We start from the raw sequence: 20,294 nt of genomic DNA, 5'->3' as shown, positions 1-20,294 counted from the left end.
GTAAGTATGCTTGTGTTGGTTCTATTTTTAATTTTTTGTCTGAGAAAAAGCTAAAAGTGTTGCTTATGTTTTTATCAGGGAGTGAGGTGATCTAGCTTTGTGGTGTCTCAGTTTGATTGTATAATGAGATAATAGTTTTATGTCTAAATTTAGATCTGTGAGTGACTTTAGTTTGAGATGGCAGCTTCTATTAGGCATTTTAGCTTAAGGAGATTGTTTAGACTTACAGAATTGGTCCTGAGTCCCCTAGGGTAATATACCATTCTCTTGCATTCCAGCATATAAAAATTGCTTCATTTGAAGGAAGCATTTACTAGTAGAAGCATGGATTAAGAATCACTGAATGAAGTTTTAGAGTCTGTGTTACTCAGGAAAATGAGTCTGGAAGATTGTTTCCATGGTTAATGTAGAAAAGAAAAAAATACATATGTATACATATTGCTTTGCAAATCCTTCTTCATCAGTGTCTGTATTCACTCTTGAGTGCTTCAGAACACAAACTCTTAATGAGGTAAAATGTATTATTTGTTTTGTATGTTCTATGTCTTGAAAGCTATCTTGTGGGTATTTATCTTTAATAGAATAACAGCATATATGAAAGATTTTGAAGTATTACTCTAATGTAATTAGAGTGTTCCTCACTCTCATAAGGAAAAACTGTAGTATGACAAAGGAGACTGTACTGTATAAAATTCAAGCTGTTTTACTCTGCTGGTAGAACTAGCTGAGAATTTTTCTGATGAACTTTGTAGAAAAATTGCTCACTCATTGGCCTAACAAGTATGGACTAAAAGATCTGTGATTCGGTAGCGTGGTTGTCTGTTGATGATTCCTGTGGAGATGCATCCATAGTGCACTGTGTTTCTAGCCGGCTGGTGACATCGTTGTCTGGGTTAAAACTGATGCCAGTATTTCTCTTGGGGATAGAGAAGTCTCTTGGAATTTTAGGGACTGAAAGCAAGCCTCACAGAATGGGAACAGAGAATACTTTTGAAACATTGTTACAAAACTTAATGTTTAATGTTGTGGTGAATGAGGCACAAGAAACAAACTTACTCTGTGAACTGTAAATAGTATATAAGTCTAAGGAAGGCTAATGGATGGGGGGAAGGGGAGGTAGGGAGACTGTAACTGAAAATTAGAATAGTTAGCTTACTTGCAACTACTGAATCAGTCTAGGCTGATGAAAGCAAATATGAGAATTTCACAGCCTGAACCACTGATTGAGCACCTGGGGAAAGGACCTGGTCAGCCCTCAGAGCACAGGTGAAGGCAATTCAGCTGTGTGACCAGAAGGGGTGGAGCCTGGCTGCACTGCTCTGAGACTCCATTTAAGGGCTGACTGCCACTGGGGAAGGATCTTTTTCTGGAGATCACTCCTCTGTGCAGTCTTCCCTGTGAACCTAGATCTTCGGATACAGGTGAGCATTCCTTCCCTGTTTGTTTCTTTTCCCACTTTCATCATGATAATCTTTCCAGCTGTAACACCACCAAAAAAAGAAAGCATCTTCTAACCTGTGTTTTTTTATTGTTCTTTTTTTTTCTCCTGTTTTAGGCTTATGAAATGAAAATGAGGAGGTCTGTCAATCCCTCTACAGCCTTCTTACCCACCTCGCTGCATAGTCTGGATAAGGTCTTGCATGGTGGAATACCTTGTGGATCCCTCACAGAGGTAACTTTTTAATGCATTTTAATGCAGTTTCACACCACACCTAAAAATCACAAGTCAGTGGTTGGCCTGTCTTGTGTCAGACCACTTAAACACACAGTGAACAAACAAATTTGGATGAGAAGCATTTTTGGGGGTATTTTTTTCTGCAGCCTGTCAAGTAAGTAAGAAAATGGAAATAAATAGGTGATTTGCTGACTCTGTTTTCCTATGAAAAAGACACTAAATTTTCCCGGGAGAACTGGGAGAATTGTTGTTCAGATTTTATGGTGAGAAGGGTACAGAGTGGTTTAGTGGTCAGAACATGAGGTGCTGAGTCAGAAGCCCATCTGTTTAGTACCTTCTCACTGATTTACTAAGTCTTCAGGTTTTGGGAAGGAGAAATGAGCAATTAAGACAAAAATGTGAAGGATACAGGAGTGGAAATTAGAGACTTTTTTAATGTATAAATTTAACTGATCTTTGCAATAAATATGAAATGAGTAATTTTTTGAAAAGATGTTGCAATTAAGGATTATATCATATGTGTATCTATTATATAACAGCACAAATAGCATATTTACAGCTATTACTGTCACTGCCTTTGAATGCAGTGCTACTTTTTTTTTTTGCTTGACGTTGTCCTTTAAGAATAAAGAAGTGTTTCATCTTTTAGTACTTGAAAGCTGCATGCCCTTGCTTGTGCAGTTGCTACAATTCAGAAATGCAGAATTCACTTAAGTGCTTGTAGGGGACATTGAGTTTTGTAAGACTGGACCCAGTCTCTGGCTTAGGAAGTTTCTCAGCTGCAGATGAAGGTAGAGAAATATATTTATTGGAGGAAGTATCAATGTATGTCCTGTTCTTACTGTGTTTTCTAGCCATCTGTTGTAGGCCTATGTTAGAGACAGAATCTGGTGCTAGATGGACATTGTGACTCTGTTACTTGCCTTCTCAAAGTGGAGTTCTGAAAAGACATGTCTCCTATGCTCTAAATTCAAATAGATTGAAATACGTTTTCCTTGATAGTATCCTTTTATAGTTCCTCTAAAGTGATTTTCTTTGTGAAATTTCAACTTGCGAATTGCTGTGGAGTAGAAGTGAGAAGATATTAAAAAAAAAAGATACGTTTTTTTCCATGCTCCATAGTCAGAGTAGGTTGATTTTGATCACAGAGTGAAATTGCTTACAAAATCTAATGGAGACCTCAAACATGTTAAAATATAAGCAATGCTGAGTTTAAACTATGACAATTGGTGCCAGAAATTAGTTGCTTTTTTTTTTTTAAATAAAGTATTTTGTTTTTCTCTTAGGTACTAGCTCTGTAAATTGATTAAGGTGCATATTAGGGGCTTCTCTGCAAGTGAGAGGCAGGGAAGAAATTCACTCTGCAGAGTCTGGTTTCTGTCATTTAAAATCTGATTCTGGAGTGAAAGCATTTTTACGAAAGTCATGAGACCAGAATTAGTTTCAAAATTGGCAGCACTGCAAGTATTTTTCAACGTGATTGTTAGATGAAATTGCATTAGGAAGCTATCAAATGTCAGTTGGTGCTGCTGTGATGCTTTACAGTAGCTTGTGAACACAACCTGTGAAATGTTCTGCTTGGACTCAAATGATTTTGGAGCTTAATCATTCTAACTAGCACGTCTGTAACTTCTGGAGCATAGCTGCCCAGCAGATTATCCTCTGGTATTTTTGTTGTTAGGCAGATGTTCCAAGTCTGAGAGAAGTTCTCTCCAAAAGTATGTTGTGTGCAGCACTTAATTCCTGACTGGTGTGGCTTAATCTTGCCTTCCTCTTACTTTACCCAGCAGAGAGGGTGGCTGGGAACTTTAAAACTTGGAATTTGAATGGTTGAGTCACAGAGTCCTGGTGGTTTCTTCTAAGCCAAACCTACTCACTTTTTGAGTGCCAGAGGGATTTGATTTGCATTTCACTGTCTCAGATCATTTTTTCTCAAACCTCTTTTAGATTTTATGTTGGAAATTAAATCATAACTGAAATTTTGTGGTTAAATGTCAGAACTTTTTGCCAACTCCTCTGAGAGAAAATTAAAGTAATGACTTTGTGAATATTGAGGGTTTGATTCCTGGATAGCTGAAGGAGAATTAGCTCCTTGTGACTTCATCCAAGTACTTCATGAGTGCCAGGGAAAATAATATATAACCTATTGGAAAAATAAAAGTCTATTTTATTAGACAGAAGTAAACAAGTTGTTATATTCTTCATGTTTCTGCTTGGGTGTATTTTTGATTTTCAAAATAAATTTAGAGTGTAGCAAACTGAGCAAGTTTTTTGCAGTCATCCGCTTTAAATAAAACCAGAGGCAGCTAAGAGTGTGTGTTTTTTCTTTTTTAAGAATGAAGATTGTATTGATCAAAATGCTTGCTGAATTGGTGGTAACCATAATAAAATGTGATATCTGTATGTAATTGTTTATTGTGGATTATTTTAAATCCCACACCAATGCACTTTAAAAAGAATGGTGATAAAAGATGAATTGTTCAGAGAAAGCTCTCTATCCAGCTCCACTGGATTGCTTTCTCATACTGTCCTTTACTGCAATGCTCCCTGTCTTTCTTTGATCTGCTGCACATACTCTCAGATGTGCTTACAGCATCTCTGCTGCATTAATTACTGCAATGAGCAGTGAAATAAATGTTGATTCTGAGGCACCTCCCGGGCAGGCCTCAAACTACAAACTGTCTGAGGTTTCCTCACAGCTGTCCAGTTATTTCAATTTAGCACCTGGATTGATGCCCTTCTCTCATTCATTTCAAATCTTGTTAACTAGAAACAGCTGGTGAGACTCCTTGGCTATTACAGTCTGAGAAATGGTTTCTTCAAATCTTATACCATTTTGGGTTCACATGAAAATGTGGAAAATATTGTGGATACAATATCTTGTAATTTAAATACAGTGGATGGATGACAGATAATTGCTTAGGTACAAGTCATTCCTCGTCTTTAATTCACTAAAAGCAGTATGTGTTTCTAAACAAATGCTGATGTTTCTCTTGTGCTGAAGCTTGAAGTGGATTGACTGATATAACTTGGTTTTCAAGCCTGGTTTCAACTGAAAGCAATGCAAGGGATTTTAACTAAAGAACAAAAACTTAGTTCCTATTAAACTGTAGCACAGATGCAGTCACTGGGGCACCTAAAATCTTTCTGTGGTTCATAGCGCGCATTCAGACTACTCAGGATACAAGCTATTGTCTTTGTGATTTCCAGGTTAATCTTGATTTTAACAGAGGTAATCATAATAGCAAGTTTTACTTTGCATCTGTGAATTCAATGGCTTTTGACTGGCTTAGAGCTGTAAAGGTAATTTGATGTCAAGTGAATGTCAGCTGTGTATCTTTTAATCATGCTCTATTATAGAAGGTAGCACATGAGGAGGTAGAAGTAACTGGGGATGGCTCTGGGGAAGATCTTGTAATAAGAAGGGACCTCAGATATGGGAGAACAAAGTAGGGAAAGAAGGATGATAAAGTACGAGCAGAATACTGCATGTGAAGAATTCATCTTCAGTGATGATGATTTTGACTGCAAGGCACAGATCCAACAGTAACTGCAAGTTGTTCTTTGTGGGCTGCATTTTATCTTTCTTGTGCCTGTTGTCTTTGATACCTAGAGGGGCAGAAGAAGAGGCATTCTTGCTGATAGGCCTTTTTAAAAATTAAAATTAGGGTGAAATGGATGTAACATCTCTTGGTTATGATGTTATTAATATTTTTCTTCTAGTTAACAAGCCCACCAGGTTGTGGCAAAACTCAGTTTTGTATTACAATGAGTGTTCTGGCTACACTGCCTGTAAGCATGGGAGGACTAGATGGAGCTGTTATATACATTGACACAGAGTCTGCATTCAGTGCTGAAAGGTAAGATGCAAAACTGTACAATACACGCTTTGAACTTCTCTAGCATTTTTTATCTTGGAACCTTCATTTTATTTTCTGAGCATTTATAAAATAAATATGGTGGGTATTAACCATTCATCTGATATATGCAGTTATTCTGTAAGTTATGAAATTGTTTGAATAGGATGGTTTGCTCACCTTCCTGATTTGCAAGGTGTTCAGCTGTGCAACAAGCTGGATAGTACTCTTTCTAATTTAAAAATGGTCATAGCAGTTCCATATTGAAAATTTTTTTTTCTATTGCAAAATAGTTGTAATATTGCAGGTGGTGTCTGTTGTACAGCTTTGTCAGAGCATGGGCATTGGAACAGTAGATGGAACGGCCATAGTGATTTCAGGAATCAAAATTTTTTCATCAGTTTTGTGGCAGTTCAAGTCACCTCTTCCTAGCTATTAACTGAAAATGCACCAAACTTCTGTAGAAAGTCTGAAAATGCTTACTCTTATAGCTGTGTCTGTTGTATGTGGGTAAAAACACAGGATTCAAATTTCTGTGAACTAAAGCTGAGAACAGCAAAGGATTTTTCTATCCTGTGAATCTCTGCTCTGATAGCAGAGAATGTGTTCTGTGCAGTTTTTAGTTTCATCATGACAAATAGGATTTATCTTTTAAAGATCTTTGCACCTACATGGTACAGTATAGATAATACTGTGATCACAGCAAAATTTTGTTGCGTCACTCTAAGACAATTTGTGTAATATTGTTTTCTCATATGTATACCTATTAGAAAGTATAATGAAGTTTCATTTCTTACGGATCACTGAATGACTTTCAAATTGAATGGTTGTTGCCCAAAAGGTTTACATAATTAACTGTGCAGGCGTAAGGAAAAGATTCTGTCCCTAGAAGTTCAGGACAAGTTTATATATATATATGTATATATATGTAAGTAATGTATGGAATGAGTTTCAAGTTACATTTAAAGTGCTTGATCTTTCAAGTATAGTTGTTTTAAAACTCAAAAATTATAAGAGGCTTAAATAAAAAGATATCTGTAGACATAACTTTCTGGTTATCCACTAGGTGTCATTCTTCTCAAGCATGTGGGCTGCAGGGTATGGCAGCTTAAATTGCAACTACGTATTTTTTTGTTTGTTCTCAAATCATATAGGTACAAAGGGGAAAATGCCTGGTGCTCTAGATTTTAGCTATCAGTTGTTAAAATCTTGGATTCAGCTGTAAGAACCTAGATAAAATTGCCTTGTGTGCACAGGTGTGGAACTTCTTTCTACTAATTAATAGAAAATTAGCAGACATAATAAAATGTGTTCTTTCTGTGTCTTTGATTTCATGTATGCAAGTTGGTTGAAAATGTGGACCTCTTATCATTAAACTTCTTCTGTAAACTGTGTACGGACTTATTATGTCTTTTCTGAACGTACCTTTGACTGTAGCATCACTGGGAAGAGAATCTAAATGTTCTGATTTCCAGTATTTCAGTCTGCTGCTCAAGTAAACTTCCCCTTTGAAAAAGATTTCCTGTACTACATGGTATCTACTTATCATTCAGAGCTTTCATTTGTGTACTTTGTGAAAGCTTGGTGCCTTATTATCTGCATGTGATTCTTTATTCATTGTTATGCCTTTTGTATCTTTGATAGGTTGATAGAGATAGCAGGAAACAGATTCCCTACTTATTTTGACTCTGATGAAAAGCTATTTTGCATGACCCATAGCATTCATCTGTATCGAGAGCTGACCTGTGATAGTGTACTGAAGAGGTATCCTTTTCCAGAACTTTAAGGGGGTGGTGGGAATGGATTTTGGCTAGGTTGTCTAAGATAATATATTAAAGTTTTATGAAGAGTAATTCATTACTTGGAAGCTTTTGTGTTGATAACAGCATGGTTCCCAAAAAGGAAAATTACTACCAAAAGACTGGCATTGCTTTTCTCATTTCATAGTCTCGACTAATCCACTTGATGTTTTACAGTTTCTGAGAGAGAATTTCTATAGAACTTGAACATCATAAGCTTTTAAGGAAGGAGTGTTTGTCTGATAGATCTTGTCTTGGTTTGTGGAGATACCATAGTGTTAACTATGTTTGCTGTGAAACAGAAAGGAGGTATTGCTCTTTCAGAGTGCTGCTTAGTTCCGGAAAGACCTGGACCCCTCTAACAGTTGAAGGGAGGAATTGCTTAGAAGTCATCATCCTGAAAGCAATGTTGTGTTGTTGTCTTGTTAATTTATGTTGATTTTTTTGAGCACATATTATAATGAAAGTAAAAGTTGAGCATCAGAATCTTCTTGTGTATTTTGTTAGAGGGACAATTATTGTAAGAACTGTTTCTTCTAGTACAACTTTATCACAGAAGAACAACTATTAGCATATTACCAACATATTAAGTTTGACTTACCATCTTTGGAGGCATACAGAAGCAGATCTGCCTGTCTGTGTATATAGGCAGCAGGTATTTTGTTGTTAGCAATGGGATGCTGCTACTGTATGCGAAAGGCACTACCTCAGTTCTCACTTAACTTGCTGTCTGTGCCATTCAGAGTTTATGGGGGATAGTGTTGCTAAGCAGAGTGTCTTCTGAACCTCTCTTGGAGGGGCTTGCCCTGGGTTGTGTGGCCTGTTGGAGCCTGAGATTCCTTTCTAGATCTCTTCATTGTTTGCAGATGTTAGTGGGGGCAAGCTATGAGGGAGAAAGAGTGACTTAAGCTTATTAAAGAAAACCTTCTATTTAAATAATTTCAGGATTATTAAACAGTTATATTGTATAAATAATGTTATTGATGGCTTGTTATTTTATTTTTTTTTAGAATTAAGTCTTTAGAAGAAGAAATTATTTCAAAGAAGATTAAACTCATAATAATTGACTCTGTAGCTTCAGTTGTCAGAAAGGAGTTTGACACAAAACTCCAAGGCAATCTGGCAGAGAGAAGTAACTTTTTGGCTAGAGGAGCATCACTGTTGAAGTATTTGGCAGAGGAGTTCTCAATACCAGTAAGTTCTTTTTAAATTTCTGCTTTATGGTTTCAAATAATAAAATGCAAGAAGAATGGAAATGACAAGATAGTGAAAGGCAGGTAAAGCTCCTGCTACAAATCTTCAGGCAGGTACCTGCTGAAAAATAGAACTGGAACAGAAAATAACTTGGTGTTGCTTGTATTGCTTTTTTCTCAATATTGATTTTAGTCTTCAAATAAGGATTTTACTGATTGTCTTCCCAGCTGTTTGTTTTTTTAGTGCTTTGTTGTTCAGTTTTTTTAAAATGTTTTATTCTGTTGGTATTAAATATGGTTTACTGTGATAGTTCCCATCTTTTGCCTTTTCTACTGAAGCTTATAGAATCTTTAAAAGTCTTTATACTCTGAAGTGTGTACCTTTTGCAACTGATAACGTGTGCCAGCTGATGTGGGAAGGAAAATAACAACAAATCTATGTGGATTTGCCCATAAACTGCTATGGAAGGATTTACTGTATCACAGACATGCAGTGCAAGAACTGATTGAAAATCATTAAAAAGCACATTAGAAGATGCAAGCTCCATAAATATAAGTGTCTTTTTGGGGCTGAGGTTTTTCTCTGTGATGTGATCTGTAGGTAATCAGAAGTAGCAGTCAAGAGATGTGATTGAGATTCAGCTGTAGGAAATACTTTGTAGCATAAGTAAACTTCTTGTCACTCTAGTGTAAGAGAAAGCGTTTCAAGATCCTGATTTAAACTGGTGAGTTCTCTTCCCTTTGCTGCTTTTGAGAAATATACATCTCAGAGTTGTAGAGCTGACTTAGCTGAAGATGAATGGATTTCCTTCTGCCATGTAATTGATAAAGGTCTTTTATGGAGAGAATTAAACCCTGCTTAATTTCCTTTGAGTTCTGATACAAAAGATAGTGTCCTAGTTAGTACCAAAGTGAATATATTGCTTTCAAAGCCAGGGAAGATGTGCTACATTAAGAGTGTACATTTCTGTATTTTGGGAAAAAAAGATGCAATCCTATGAAAAAGGAGATGGGTTTTCATGGGTAGATATTGGTTTTTATTTATTTTTCTGTCCTCCTCACCTGCCTACCTCAGTTAAAATGGTAAAGCTGAGCTGGATTGCAGCCTCTTGACACTTCAGACTGCTGCCCTGCTTACGTTCAAACAGTGTTAATATTTACAGAGGTCTTAGAATTGGACAACATTAGTGTAAGACTGATTTTATTTCATCCTACGTGGAAAGGAAACGAAGGTTGAACACTTAAAGGTTTCAGTCACATTAAATCTAATGTGCTTGCTTCAGGGCATTTGTGATGACTGGTGTGCTGGTTCTGTTTTTGTTTCCCATTGTGAATGCTCTAGTAAGGAGTCTGGGAATCTTGGCCAAGAGTACGTGCTTCTGACCACAACTATCCTTCTGTATTGCTCTATGAGGTGTTTTACCTCTTGAGTAAAATCTTTAAAGTTCTGTGTACATTCTAGGAAGGCCTTGGCTCAAGATGGAGGTTACCACAAATGCAGGTCCCTAGGCAGTGCTGTGTATGTGTAAGATGTGAAATGCAACAGCAGAATGTTATGTATCTGCAAGTGTTTGTACATACATAGACTTCTATCTTGTGCTAACCTCTGCTATTTCAGATCAGGGAGTATCTGAGGTTCTTACTGTAAACAGCTGTGGTGGAAACTTTCCCAGATGTTCTTCCATATCTGGAAGATTATAGATATAAACTTGAGACTAAAAGAACATTAGGAAGGGTTGCAAAGTGATTTGGATCATTAATAAACTGGATGCATGAAATATGTGACACTTCATGGTGGTACTGGTGCACCTAAATATTGAGTTGAATGGAAAGTAGGTGGACTGAATTAAAGGCTCTGAAAAAGATGTGGAGGTACTAAATGATAGTATTTGAGGTCGGTTCTTTAGATGGGTGGAAAAACTGAGTAGGTGAGCCAGGGAATCTGAACTGATGACAAATCAGGGTCCAGAGACTAGCCTTGGAAAAAAATGGGGATTAGGAGAGAGGAATTTCTTTAACAAAGATGTAAGAATCTTACTTTGTTTAGCTTGGCTAAGTAAGTGTTAAGGGTTTTTTTTCTTTAGTCAATACATACTTGAGAAAAGGTATTTGATAGAGAAAACCTTGTCAGCTGACAAAGGTATTTTCTGTAGTTAGAAGCTGAATTAAGCAAGTTCAGACTTCAAGAAAGGGATGTGTTCTTAATGAAGTAATTAATCATTGTAATATGTTACTAAACTGAAATAGGTTCTTGTCACCAAGAATTTTTAAATGGATTTTCCCCTTCCCCATTTCCCAAAAAAGAAATTGTTTTAGGCTTTGATTTGAGAAACCTTGTATAACCGTGTTAGCTGGAATTCAGATGAGTTTTACGTAGTTCTTACCGTCATAAATGCTCTAGCTAATAATGATTATGTACTCGTGTTGGACATGTGCTGTGTTTCATTAGCAAAAGTCAATAGCATTCATAGCTTTTACTGAATTCAAAGGGACCTGTTTCATACCCAGGTAGCTTTATAAGTTATAAAGTATTCCAGGGGGGAAAATTAAAAAGCGAAGCATATCTTGCTGCCTCAAAACTGATGGTCATCATTCAGTAATTTGTCTGCACTTCTGTTTTTTGGTTTGTGAAATGGGAGTTTTGTTGTGAGTGTGCTGAAGAAAGTTATTGTTACTAGTTGTTGTTCCAAAAGCAGACTACTGTTGAGCAACATATATACTGCCACTGGAAAGTAATACTTCCCAAATCCACTTGAAAATTTTAAATAATCTATAACAAATGAAATTCTAATCCACTTCAGAAAGTGAGGAAAAAATATTAAATATGTGAATTGAAAGGCTTTACCACTGAATTAAACAAAATGAGAGTATTATTGAGTGTGAATTTTTGCTTGGCGTAATTTCTTTTTTAATGTATGGACAGCATAAATTCTTGAGAAATAAAATATGATGCCCCGTTTCCTGTTTTCATTCCTACTTCTTCCTAACATTGTAGTAAATTTGGTTCCATTCTAGGTGCTTTAAGTGGTACCCGGACAAGAGGCAGCATGCAAGCAAGGTTTTGATTGCTTCTGGGCTATTGACAGGCTGCCAGGAAGCTGTGCTGATGACTGAACAGTCACTGAATCTTTTCTCTGTGGGGGATTATGTAGTGGTGTCCCTTTCTATCCTTCCCTGCACATTGCAATGACTGAGAACTGTTCTGGCTGGGTTGGTTGAAACAAGTCAGTCAGCCCAAAAGTGGTTGCTGGAAATGGAGGAAGACAGTTTGACTGTAAATCAAACAAAAAGCCCCTCTGTTTTTGAAATCTAGTGAAGATGTAAACGTACGTGAAAGACTTCTGTTTTGAGTGTTGTGTATTCAAAAGCATTTAGATCTGAAAGTTTTCTGTGACAAAAATTCTGGATTGATGCTGTCTGCCAGATGGCGTGTTTAAGCAGCGATCATCAGTCCTATATCTCAGTCATTTCCTGAAATCCTTAGCCTTCCTAAAAGGAATGGGAAGCAAAATGTGTTCTGGGTATTACTTCTCTTTTTCTTCCATGTTCATAGGAAAATATTTATTCAGGAAAAAATAGGTCAGTATTCACATTGTTTGGGGAGGAAAAAAAATAGTTCCTCCATTTCAGACAAGAGCTAAAATTCAATAACAGTATGACTAGAATTGCTCCTGAGTTTTAGCTGCTCAGCTCATAAAAGTTATTTGTAGAATCTGGTCATCTTGTTGTTAGTAGATGACAAAATGTGTGAAGCTGACTAGACATCTCTGTGGAAAAGCACTCCAAAAGCAACGCTTGCAAAACCAAACTGCCTTAAGTAGTCTTCTAAATATCAAATTGAGACTGGAGATTAAACTAGCTTTGCAAATCCCTAAGGCTAATCAAAAATTACTACGCTGTCTGTCCTTTATTCTTTTGTCTGGGATTCTTCCTTAGATCCATGAAGAGAGACTGTTATTGTGATAAACATGCTGGCTATCATTACTAGTAGCAAATGTATAATGGTATTTATCTTTTTTATGCTGCTTTTGAGAATATGAAATAGCTTAAGAGGAACAGCTTTCTCTTCTCATTTGTAATTTTACAGTGCAAGAGGAAGGCAAACTTCAATTAATCTTGATGGTTTTTAATTGCTATGTGAAGTTAACAGTAATCAAGAAGGCCTTTATTTCTGCAGGTAGCACTTGGTTCCTTTAGATGCAGTGTGCTCCATCTGAAAACAACAAAATTATCACTTTATCAGTATTAATAGTGACAGCGATTAAAGCTGACAGTTTCTTTTGATATTCTCAGCTCTTGCACTTCTCATTTCAGTACTTCCTGCTCAATCATGTATTTTGTGAACTTTAGACACAAGGTTTTCATTTGGTTTGGAAAGCTGAATATTCAGTGGGATGTATGCTTGTTTTTAAGCCTGTGAGTTTTTCTTCTCAAAATCAATGCATTGAAACTACTTGACTTCTGCAATGTCTTTTCTGCTGTCTTCTGTTAAGTGTGTTTAAGTGTATCAACTGAGCTTCCTGCAGTAAGGTTTCTCAAGATCTAAAGTGCTTCTGTTGTCAAAGGGAAGTAATGTTGGAGCTGTTAATTTTCATTCTTTATAAGCAAGTATTTCCACTGGCTGCCATCCTTGGTTCTTCTTTGTTTTGGCTGCGTGTATCTCCTCTGCACCTTTATTATCTCTGTTGTGATAATTGAAGCTACTGGCTTATGGAGAGCTAAAGAAATTCCAGAATGGAAGGTTTCTGGAGAAATATTGTTTAGTAGTTCAAGAAAAATTGTATTAATGAAATTATAAGTTTTTCCTCAACATTCATTAGAATTAGTTTTCATGTTGCTGTATGTAACTGTTGTATGCAGATATTTCCAAAACTGTGAAGATGCATTAGATTTCTAGATTCATTTGTCTGCATCTGGACCATAATCTCCTGAATTGCAAACTTTGTATTTCTACTGTATTTTTCGTATTACACTGTCAGGACTATGGGAATGTTAATTGAATTGTCTTTGCAAGTTGTTTAAAATAAATAAGATTTTACTTTAAAAGCATAAAGAGTTGGTTCTGTTCTGAAGTTTTCAAGAAAGAAATATTTTAAAATAAGTCACACCACATCAAAACACGGATTTCTTAAATGAGAAGCTAATCTTATCAGGAGAAAGCTTTCTACAACTGAGTTACTGAAATTTTGCTAGCCATATTTAGGCCAGATGTGGTTCAACCAGTTTTCACTGGTTAGAATTCAGTAAGGAGTGTGGATTCTTCTCTGAGCTGCTAAAGTGTATGAAAGTGTCTTGTCCCTCAGCTTCCAAGCATAACTTGTGCTGGTGCCCATATGCAAATACTCCTCCCAGAATGATGCTTAACTGCTGGTTGCAGTGCTGGTAGTTGCTCTGCTGTTTGCTTACTGCAAAATACTGAGGTTTACCCAGTTATGTAATCCTCCTTTCAGTGTGGAGCTGTTTTGTTGTTTTGCTTTTATGCTTTTAGTTCTAGATGAGTAGCTTTGGTAGCTCTTTTCATGAAGTCTGTATTTCTTTTTAGGGCGCAGCATGAAAGTTAAAACAGTTTAATTCCTTAGACTGAGAAAGCACTTCTGAATCTGCATTTTTAAATAATCCACTAACTTCTTGGAGAAGCTGACTTGTTCTTCTGTGACTTTGATAGGTTGAAAAGACATGATTGTATCGTGCTGACCATGTTTTGAAAGTTATCTGTAGAATAAATACTGAGAATTGGGTAGATGGATCAAAACTTGCTATTTGTATTGTTCTCTATGAATTAAACATTAAATAGTAGCCTCAGCTGAATGGCAAGAGAGAATTGTGTTCATGCTAGGTATGCCTTTTGTAACTTCTTTAATATTAATTTAAAACACATTCTTTGCTATAGAGGAAAATACCTAATCTAATTAATCATGTTACTTCAGTCTGAGTAAAAAATGGTTGTGAAATAAAGCATTTTATATTAAGACTTCCTTCTCTGTTACACCTAGCTGTATTTTCATGCCCAGAGCTAAGTCTGTAGCTTTGTTCTTCTACCAAGGATTGTAGTGTTTCCCCCCTGCTTTATTTTTCCCTTGCAAAAGCCTGCTTAGAATAGAAGCATCAGTTTCACGTATATATTTACCTCGTTCTTCGTAAAATGTGGTTTGGAATGAATTTTAATTTGTTGTACTTAATTAGGAAAGCAAAATGGTTAAAAGGGAATTATGGACTAGAAGTCTTTCTTTACTCTAGCTGTAACTTAACAGTTTCTGTTGTTGGCATACTGTTTAAATAGTGCACCCCATGGTGCACTGAGCAAAAAATAGTTCTGATTAGAAAGGAGTTGGTCCCACTGCAGTGCTGTTCCAGTGGCAAAGTTAGATGGCTTTGTTTTCTAGTGTGCCTGTTTAAAAGAAAAAAGTGTATATTCTCAGAAGTCACAGTTTGTTTTGGTTTAAAATGGTTGTTTGAAATGTAATTATAACTATCTTCAATACTGCTGCCATCTGTGTACTCTTTTATACATGTCTGGAGAATAAACATTTCTGCAGTTTTGGGCCTGTCAGTGTTCCTTTTGGACTGTCTACACTCATAAAACGTTCAGTATTGCTGAGGAAAAGGAACGAGCAATAGTAGAGCACTGTTTCCTGTTCTTGTGAGGTGGTGAAGCATAGAGAAGGCAGTTTTAAATTAGGCTGGAATGAAGTTATCTTTTTCTTCTAAAGTAATTCCTCCATTATCTTTACCCTCTTCATGTTACAATTAACTTTGTTAAAAGTGCAGTTTTCCACTAAATTTTGCATCTGGTCTATAATAGCTTAATCTAGGTTATACTACTCTGGTTTTCAAGTAATAGACATGTAAGAGATGCTCTACTACTGAACTAAAATTTACAGTATTTGTTTCTGGCCTGCCACATTTTTTGACAACACAGACTAACAACAACAGTAACTGTGCTGGAGTCTTTCATGCCTTTTATTGGGAGGTCAGTATTTGCCAATATGAATGGTTTTCACTATTTAAAAAAAAGCCAGAATTTTTAGGCCAGTTGCCTGCTTGACACTGCAGAGAAGTACTTCACTTTTGAGTAGTCCATTTCAGTTTTCTAGGAATGCTTCCTTTTTGTTTTATGTAAACTGTAGGTTTTTCAAGGAATATTTCTGTGTTTGCATAATATGTAAAAGAAGGGATGCTAGTCTCTCATAGGATAACAATGCAAGCAGCAGTTCACTAGATTAGAAGTTGTTGGATAAACCTTACTTATGTAAGCCCAGTATAGATTAATTAGTGGTTTGGTTTCCAGATATCCTGAGTTTGTTTACTTTGTGGTTACTTGGCCCCAAGGCTCCTGTGAATAAATAGGACCTGCTCTCCAATCACTGCTCCTAAATCAAATTGTACCAGCTTCCTGAGGTGAGAAGGGATGTGGGATGAGATGAAACAGAGCAATGCATATGATGTTAAAATTACAAATGTGCTCATTGACCAAAAGTTAAAATGGTATTTGTTTGAAAACAGTAGCAGATGTCTGATAGACTCAAGAAGGAAAAAGTTATCTTGGAAATTATTGTTTGTATGGAACTGGGTGTGCTGCTGGTTTTTCATTAGGAATGTTCTAAAAGCTTCATGATGCAGTCATGCTGCTGTTAACTAGAGAACATGTCTTTTTCTGCTTCTGCAGAACGTCCTCACCTCTCACTGAAGACTTGGATGGTAATAATGGACAACCAGACCAAATTATTGCTGATAGGCATCATATGGTCCTGGGCTGACTTGGAAATAGGAGCATCTAGGCTAATGGGGTGGGCTTTTCAGCCTGCACTTTCTCTTCTGTTTTTGAGGCTCCTGTTGTCTATAAGAGTTGTGGATTTTGCTCTGATTTTCCTCCTGTGTTTTGTGGTTGAATTGGAATCTGTCTCCTGAGTAAGTTCTATGATTTTTCTATCAGTTAATATGATTTAAAGAAAAAAAAAAAATACTTCTCCGTGTTAAGTCTATCCAGTCTGGTTGAAGGTCTTTAGAGTTACTGGTGAACAGACGCATTAGACTTCCATAGTTTCCCTGCTAGAAGTGTCATTAAAAAAAAAAATTGCATTTTTGTAATATTCTGGAAGATATCAAATGTTTGTGGGCATTTGCATCCTTTGCATATGAGTAGTAATCTAGTATGGTATGCTGTGCTGATATGCTGATCATTTAGCATCAATGACTTTCTTTTTCTTTTCCTCCGCTCTTGTGGAGAAGGCTTGTGGAAGTTCTAATGGAAGGATAAGGTCAACAGTGTTTGGCTGTTCTTGAAAGCATTGGGAAGTAAGATAATCTGTGGAGTGGACAGCCAGTTTATTTTGATGGTACTAAAATGAAAGCAGCAAGCTAACACACTTTCCCTTCCTCCATCAAATTTTTAAGGAACTGGAGGTGAAAACTGACACCTAAAAACCTCTTATTCTTTGCAGTGATCACTATGGTTGTAATGTATGCTTGGTGTTCTATCTGTTGTATGAAGCAGCTGGGAACATCTGTATTATACAGAAAGGTTTTCTTTTTCCTTTGCTTCAGTTTGTACTCCAGGAGCTATTAGAGATCTCCAAATTGAGCCCTGTTATGAGGCTGGCTGTTATTTCTTCCTTCACTGATTTGTTTTCTTTAACTTCTTGCCTCCAGTAAGGTGATAAGAATCTGCTTTTTAAATCTAATGCTTGTTGTATCAGTTACAGCATTAAATCTCCTTGTAACATCAGGACTCAGTTGGCCTTGGAAACAGCAAAGAAAGTAGCAGAATAACTTCAACTCGTGTTCTACTTCCTTGTTGTATTTTTAATTCTTTAATGCTTCTTTTTGTCTCATCTGTTGAAGGCTGAGGAGCTGTTAGCCATGTAGTTTGCAACAACAGTCTGAATATGCAGTAAATGTACAGCACCTATTGAATTTCTCAGACTGTTTTCTGAAGCAAACAGGACTTTTTTTGTATTTGTGAGTGAAGGTGAAATTTCACTTCAAACTGTTTTTTCTCCTCAAGCATCTATCTGGTCTTTTGAGATGTTGGAGACTAATCTTGTTCTATCGTTTTCATTTTTGCTGCTGATGCACAAGCCTTCTGTTGGAATGGTGCAGGGGACTCTTATGGAAGGAACAAATAACCAAGAAGGTTCAGAAGAAAGAGGAGGTGTTGTTTGAGCCTGTCTGTGGAGTACTGCTGCTGAACATCAGGCAGGAGTTTGTTCATCACTCTAACTGGAATATACTAATTGGACAACAAATGTGTTTTTCAGTGATGTGGATAAAAACTAAACTTAAATGTACTAATTATTCTCAGATTTGTTTTCTGTGTAAACATAATGAAATGTAAGTACAGCAGGTGACTTACGAATAAATAATTTCATCCATGATCTTTAATTATACTGAAGCTACAAAAGCTGACTTTGAGTAATCAGAACATAAGGACTGAATGAATACCCTGTGCTATAGGTTTTTCAGATTTTCTCCATTTTAGGCCTTTGGAGAAAAAAAGAAAAAAAAAAACTATGGTAACATTTTCAAGAACTGTAAGCAGATCTCATTTTCTTGAGTGATTAGCATTTTTGCTCGTTCTATACAATCTGTGTACACACTTTGGCAATGATGGTAGAATGTGAAGATGAAGAAAGCCTGATAAACTTCTAGGAGAGTAATTGCAAACATTTTTGCTTTCTGTTCTTTCTGAATTTTGGCTATACAGATCTTCTGAAGTGTATGCTGTTAGTCTGCATTCTATTGGTACATTCATTCTTATTACATTAACCTTAAAATGCAGCTGCAGCATTTTGATTGGGTGCCCAGACACTGAACATTTGGATTACTTTCCCACCTAGACCAATTGAATATGCAAAGGAAAAGTTTTAATAGAGAGATCCATGAATGAAAGATTCAGTTTGTGGCAAAAAACAATTTGCTCTCTAAATGAAGTACAGTTTTCTTACTCTAACTTCAGTGTACTGTCCCATAAACGCTGTGTGTATTTCAGACAAAAATAATGGGCTGTGTTTGCACAGTGCCTAATAGAGCTCACTTTTGATGCTATTTGGCTATTGCTTGTGGAAAAATGATCAGATAACAAATAGAAGTAATGTGCAATAAAATTCTTATTTATAGCACAAGTTAAATTCCTTATTTCAGAGAACTAGTCAACTTTAGTTGACTTAATTTTAGAAGAACTTCGGTACTTGCTTTGAGTCTAAATACAGCAGAGCTTTAATTATTCACTTTTATTAGACAGAATGCTTTGTTAAAATATGCTCTGATTTTTTTTTAATTAGTAATTTTTTCATCATACCAACCTTTGGAATTTCTGTTGACAGAGATGGGAAATGGCTGTACTGGATTTTTTTTCTTTCAGCCTTTTTCCCGGAAAGGAAGCAGCCACAAGGTGGTGCCTTTTCATCACTGGAAAGGGAAAAATATTTCACTTTTTTTAGACGATTTCATGTTGGCTTTGGGCCTGTTAATTGGCAGAAAGGAGAAGCTCAGGTACCGAAGTGACAATTTTGATCTGTTTTGATCATTTTCTCCCTGAGTACGTGGGCACTATTGTGCAGTGTTTTTTGCCAGTCTTTAGGATTAAAAACTGTTAGATTGTGATGCTTGAATGTTCAAAACTGGAAGTGAAAGGTAGTGGCTTGTAAATCAGAGTCAAACAGAATCGTGAAAAGGTTGGCCTGAGAATACTGAAGTTGTGTAGGCCAGGGAGGTTGTAGGCTGCTGCAGTGTGAAATTGCAACAACTTTTACCTGTCATGTTTAGGCCACCTTGGTGGGACTGTGGAAGAAGTGCTTTATGCAAGTCCTACACCATTCAGGGGAGTGTGAGTAAAGGGTAACTGGCACAGCACTGATGATTCATGTAGATGCATCATAGCTGGTCTTTGCAAATTGAATTCAGTTAGAGACGCTTGGAAAATGACCTGAAATATTATTCTTTATTGTTGAATGAGACCTCACAACAGGAGTATATGAAGTCTTCCACATGACCTGTATGTAATTCCCAGCTGCGAGCCCGCTGGCAACGAGTGTGAAATCCAAAACACAGCTGATAGGGGAAAAGGTTGTTGTCAGCCCAGGCTGAACACTTGAATATTCATAGTGCAGTGCTTTTACAACCACACGCTGAAGTACATTACTGTAATTAGCTCTGAGATCTGAGCAGAAAGTCGTCCTAGCTTTGTGCCTTTCCACACACAGTGATGATCAGTGCTGAAGGAGAACCAGGTGTGCACCACATTGTACTCATTTTCTTCCAAACTAGCAAGTCCTCGACTCCCCCTCCCCCCCTTCATAACTCTTTGCCAAATTTCCTGCTGTAAATTGGTATTACAAATTCTTATATGTACCCTATGACCCCTTCAGAATATTTGTGGTATTTTTAAACCCTGCATTGTGTGCATGACACAGTGTTTAGTTTGGAAATGAAGTTTAGTTTAATTGCACATGCTGATTGTGGTGTTTATTTTGGAACCAGTAAGTGGGAGGCACTGTTTTGTTTTTTATTAGTCTGGACGAATTCTCCCTGTTACTTGATAACCATGTATAAGCTTGAACTAAAAATCGATGTTCAAAGGAATGCTGAAACATGGATGGCATCTGAATACATACTCTTATCTACTTTGGGTTAGGATTTGGATGGAAAACTTTTTGGATATGTGTGATTCATTGTGGTGATAGCAATAGAGTGTCCATTCTGTTTTTAGAGGATCACAAATGGTTCCTCTCTGCGCCAGCTGAGCTGTTCTGGAAAGAGCAACATCTACATT

General features: G+C 36.7%; 1 protein-coding gene across 6 annotated transcripts in view; it reads left to right on the top strand.

The window, feature by feature from the left end:
- Window positions 1-20,294, top strand: part of RAD51B (RAD51 paralog B) — a 337,160-nt gene that overhangs the window by 2,811 nt on the left and 314,055 nt on the right. For 4 of the 6 annotated variants that reach the window (XR_016466903.1, XM_090141154.1, XM_031593674.2 and 1 more), the window contains exons 4-7: window positions 1,556-1,672; window positions 5,399-5,535; window positions 7,177-7,296; window positions 8,342-8,525. Coding sequence is in view for 5 of the 6 variants with exons in the window: in XM_090141154.1 (XP_089997280.1) it covers window positions 1,556-1,672; window positions 5,399-5,535; window positions 7,177-7,296; window positions 8,342-8,525 (558 nt within the window). In the remaining variant the exon portion in view is untranslated. Of the gene's footprint in view, window positions 1-1,198; window positions 1,422-1,555; window positions 1,673-5,398; window positions 5,536-7,176; window positions 7,297-8,341; window positions 8,526-20,294 lie in introns of those variants that run through there. The other 2 variants (XM_031593675.2, XM_090141155.1) reach the window with 2 other exon arrangements.

This window comes from Phasianus colchicus, chromosome 5, assembly GCF_987193195.1.
Source record: "Phasianus colchicus chromosome 5, bPhaCol1.hap1.1, whole genome shotgun sequence".
In the NCBI taxonomy this organism is placed as follows: domain Eukaryota; kingdom Metazoa; phylum Chordata; class Aves; order Galliformes; family Phasianidae; genus Phasianus; species Phasianus colchicus.
Note: the sequence above shows the minus strand (reverse complement) of the source record. Positions and strands in the feature narration are given on the sequence as shown.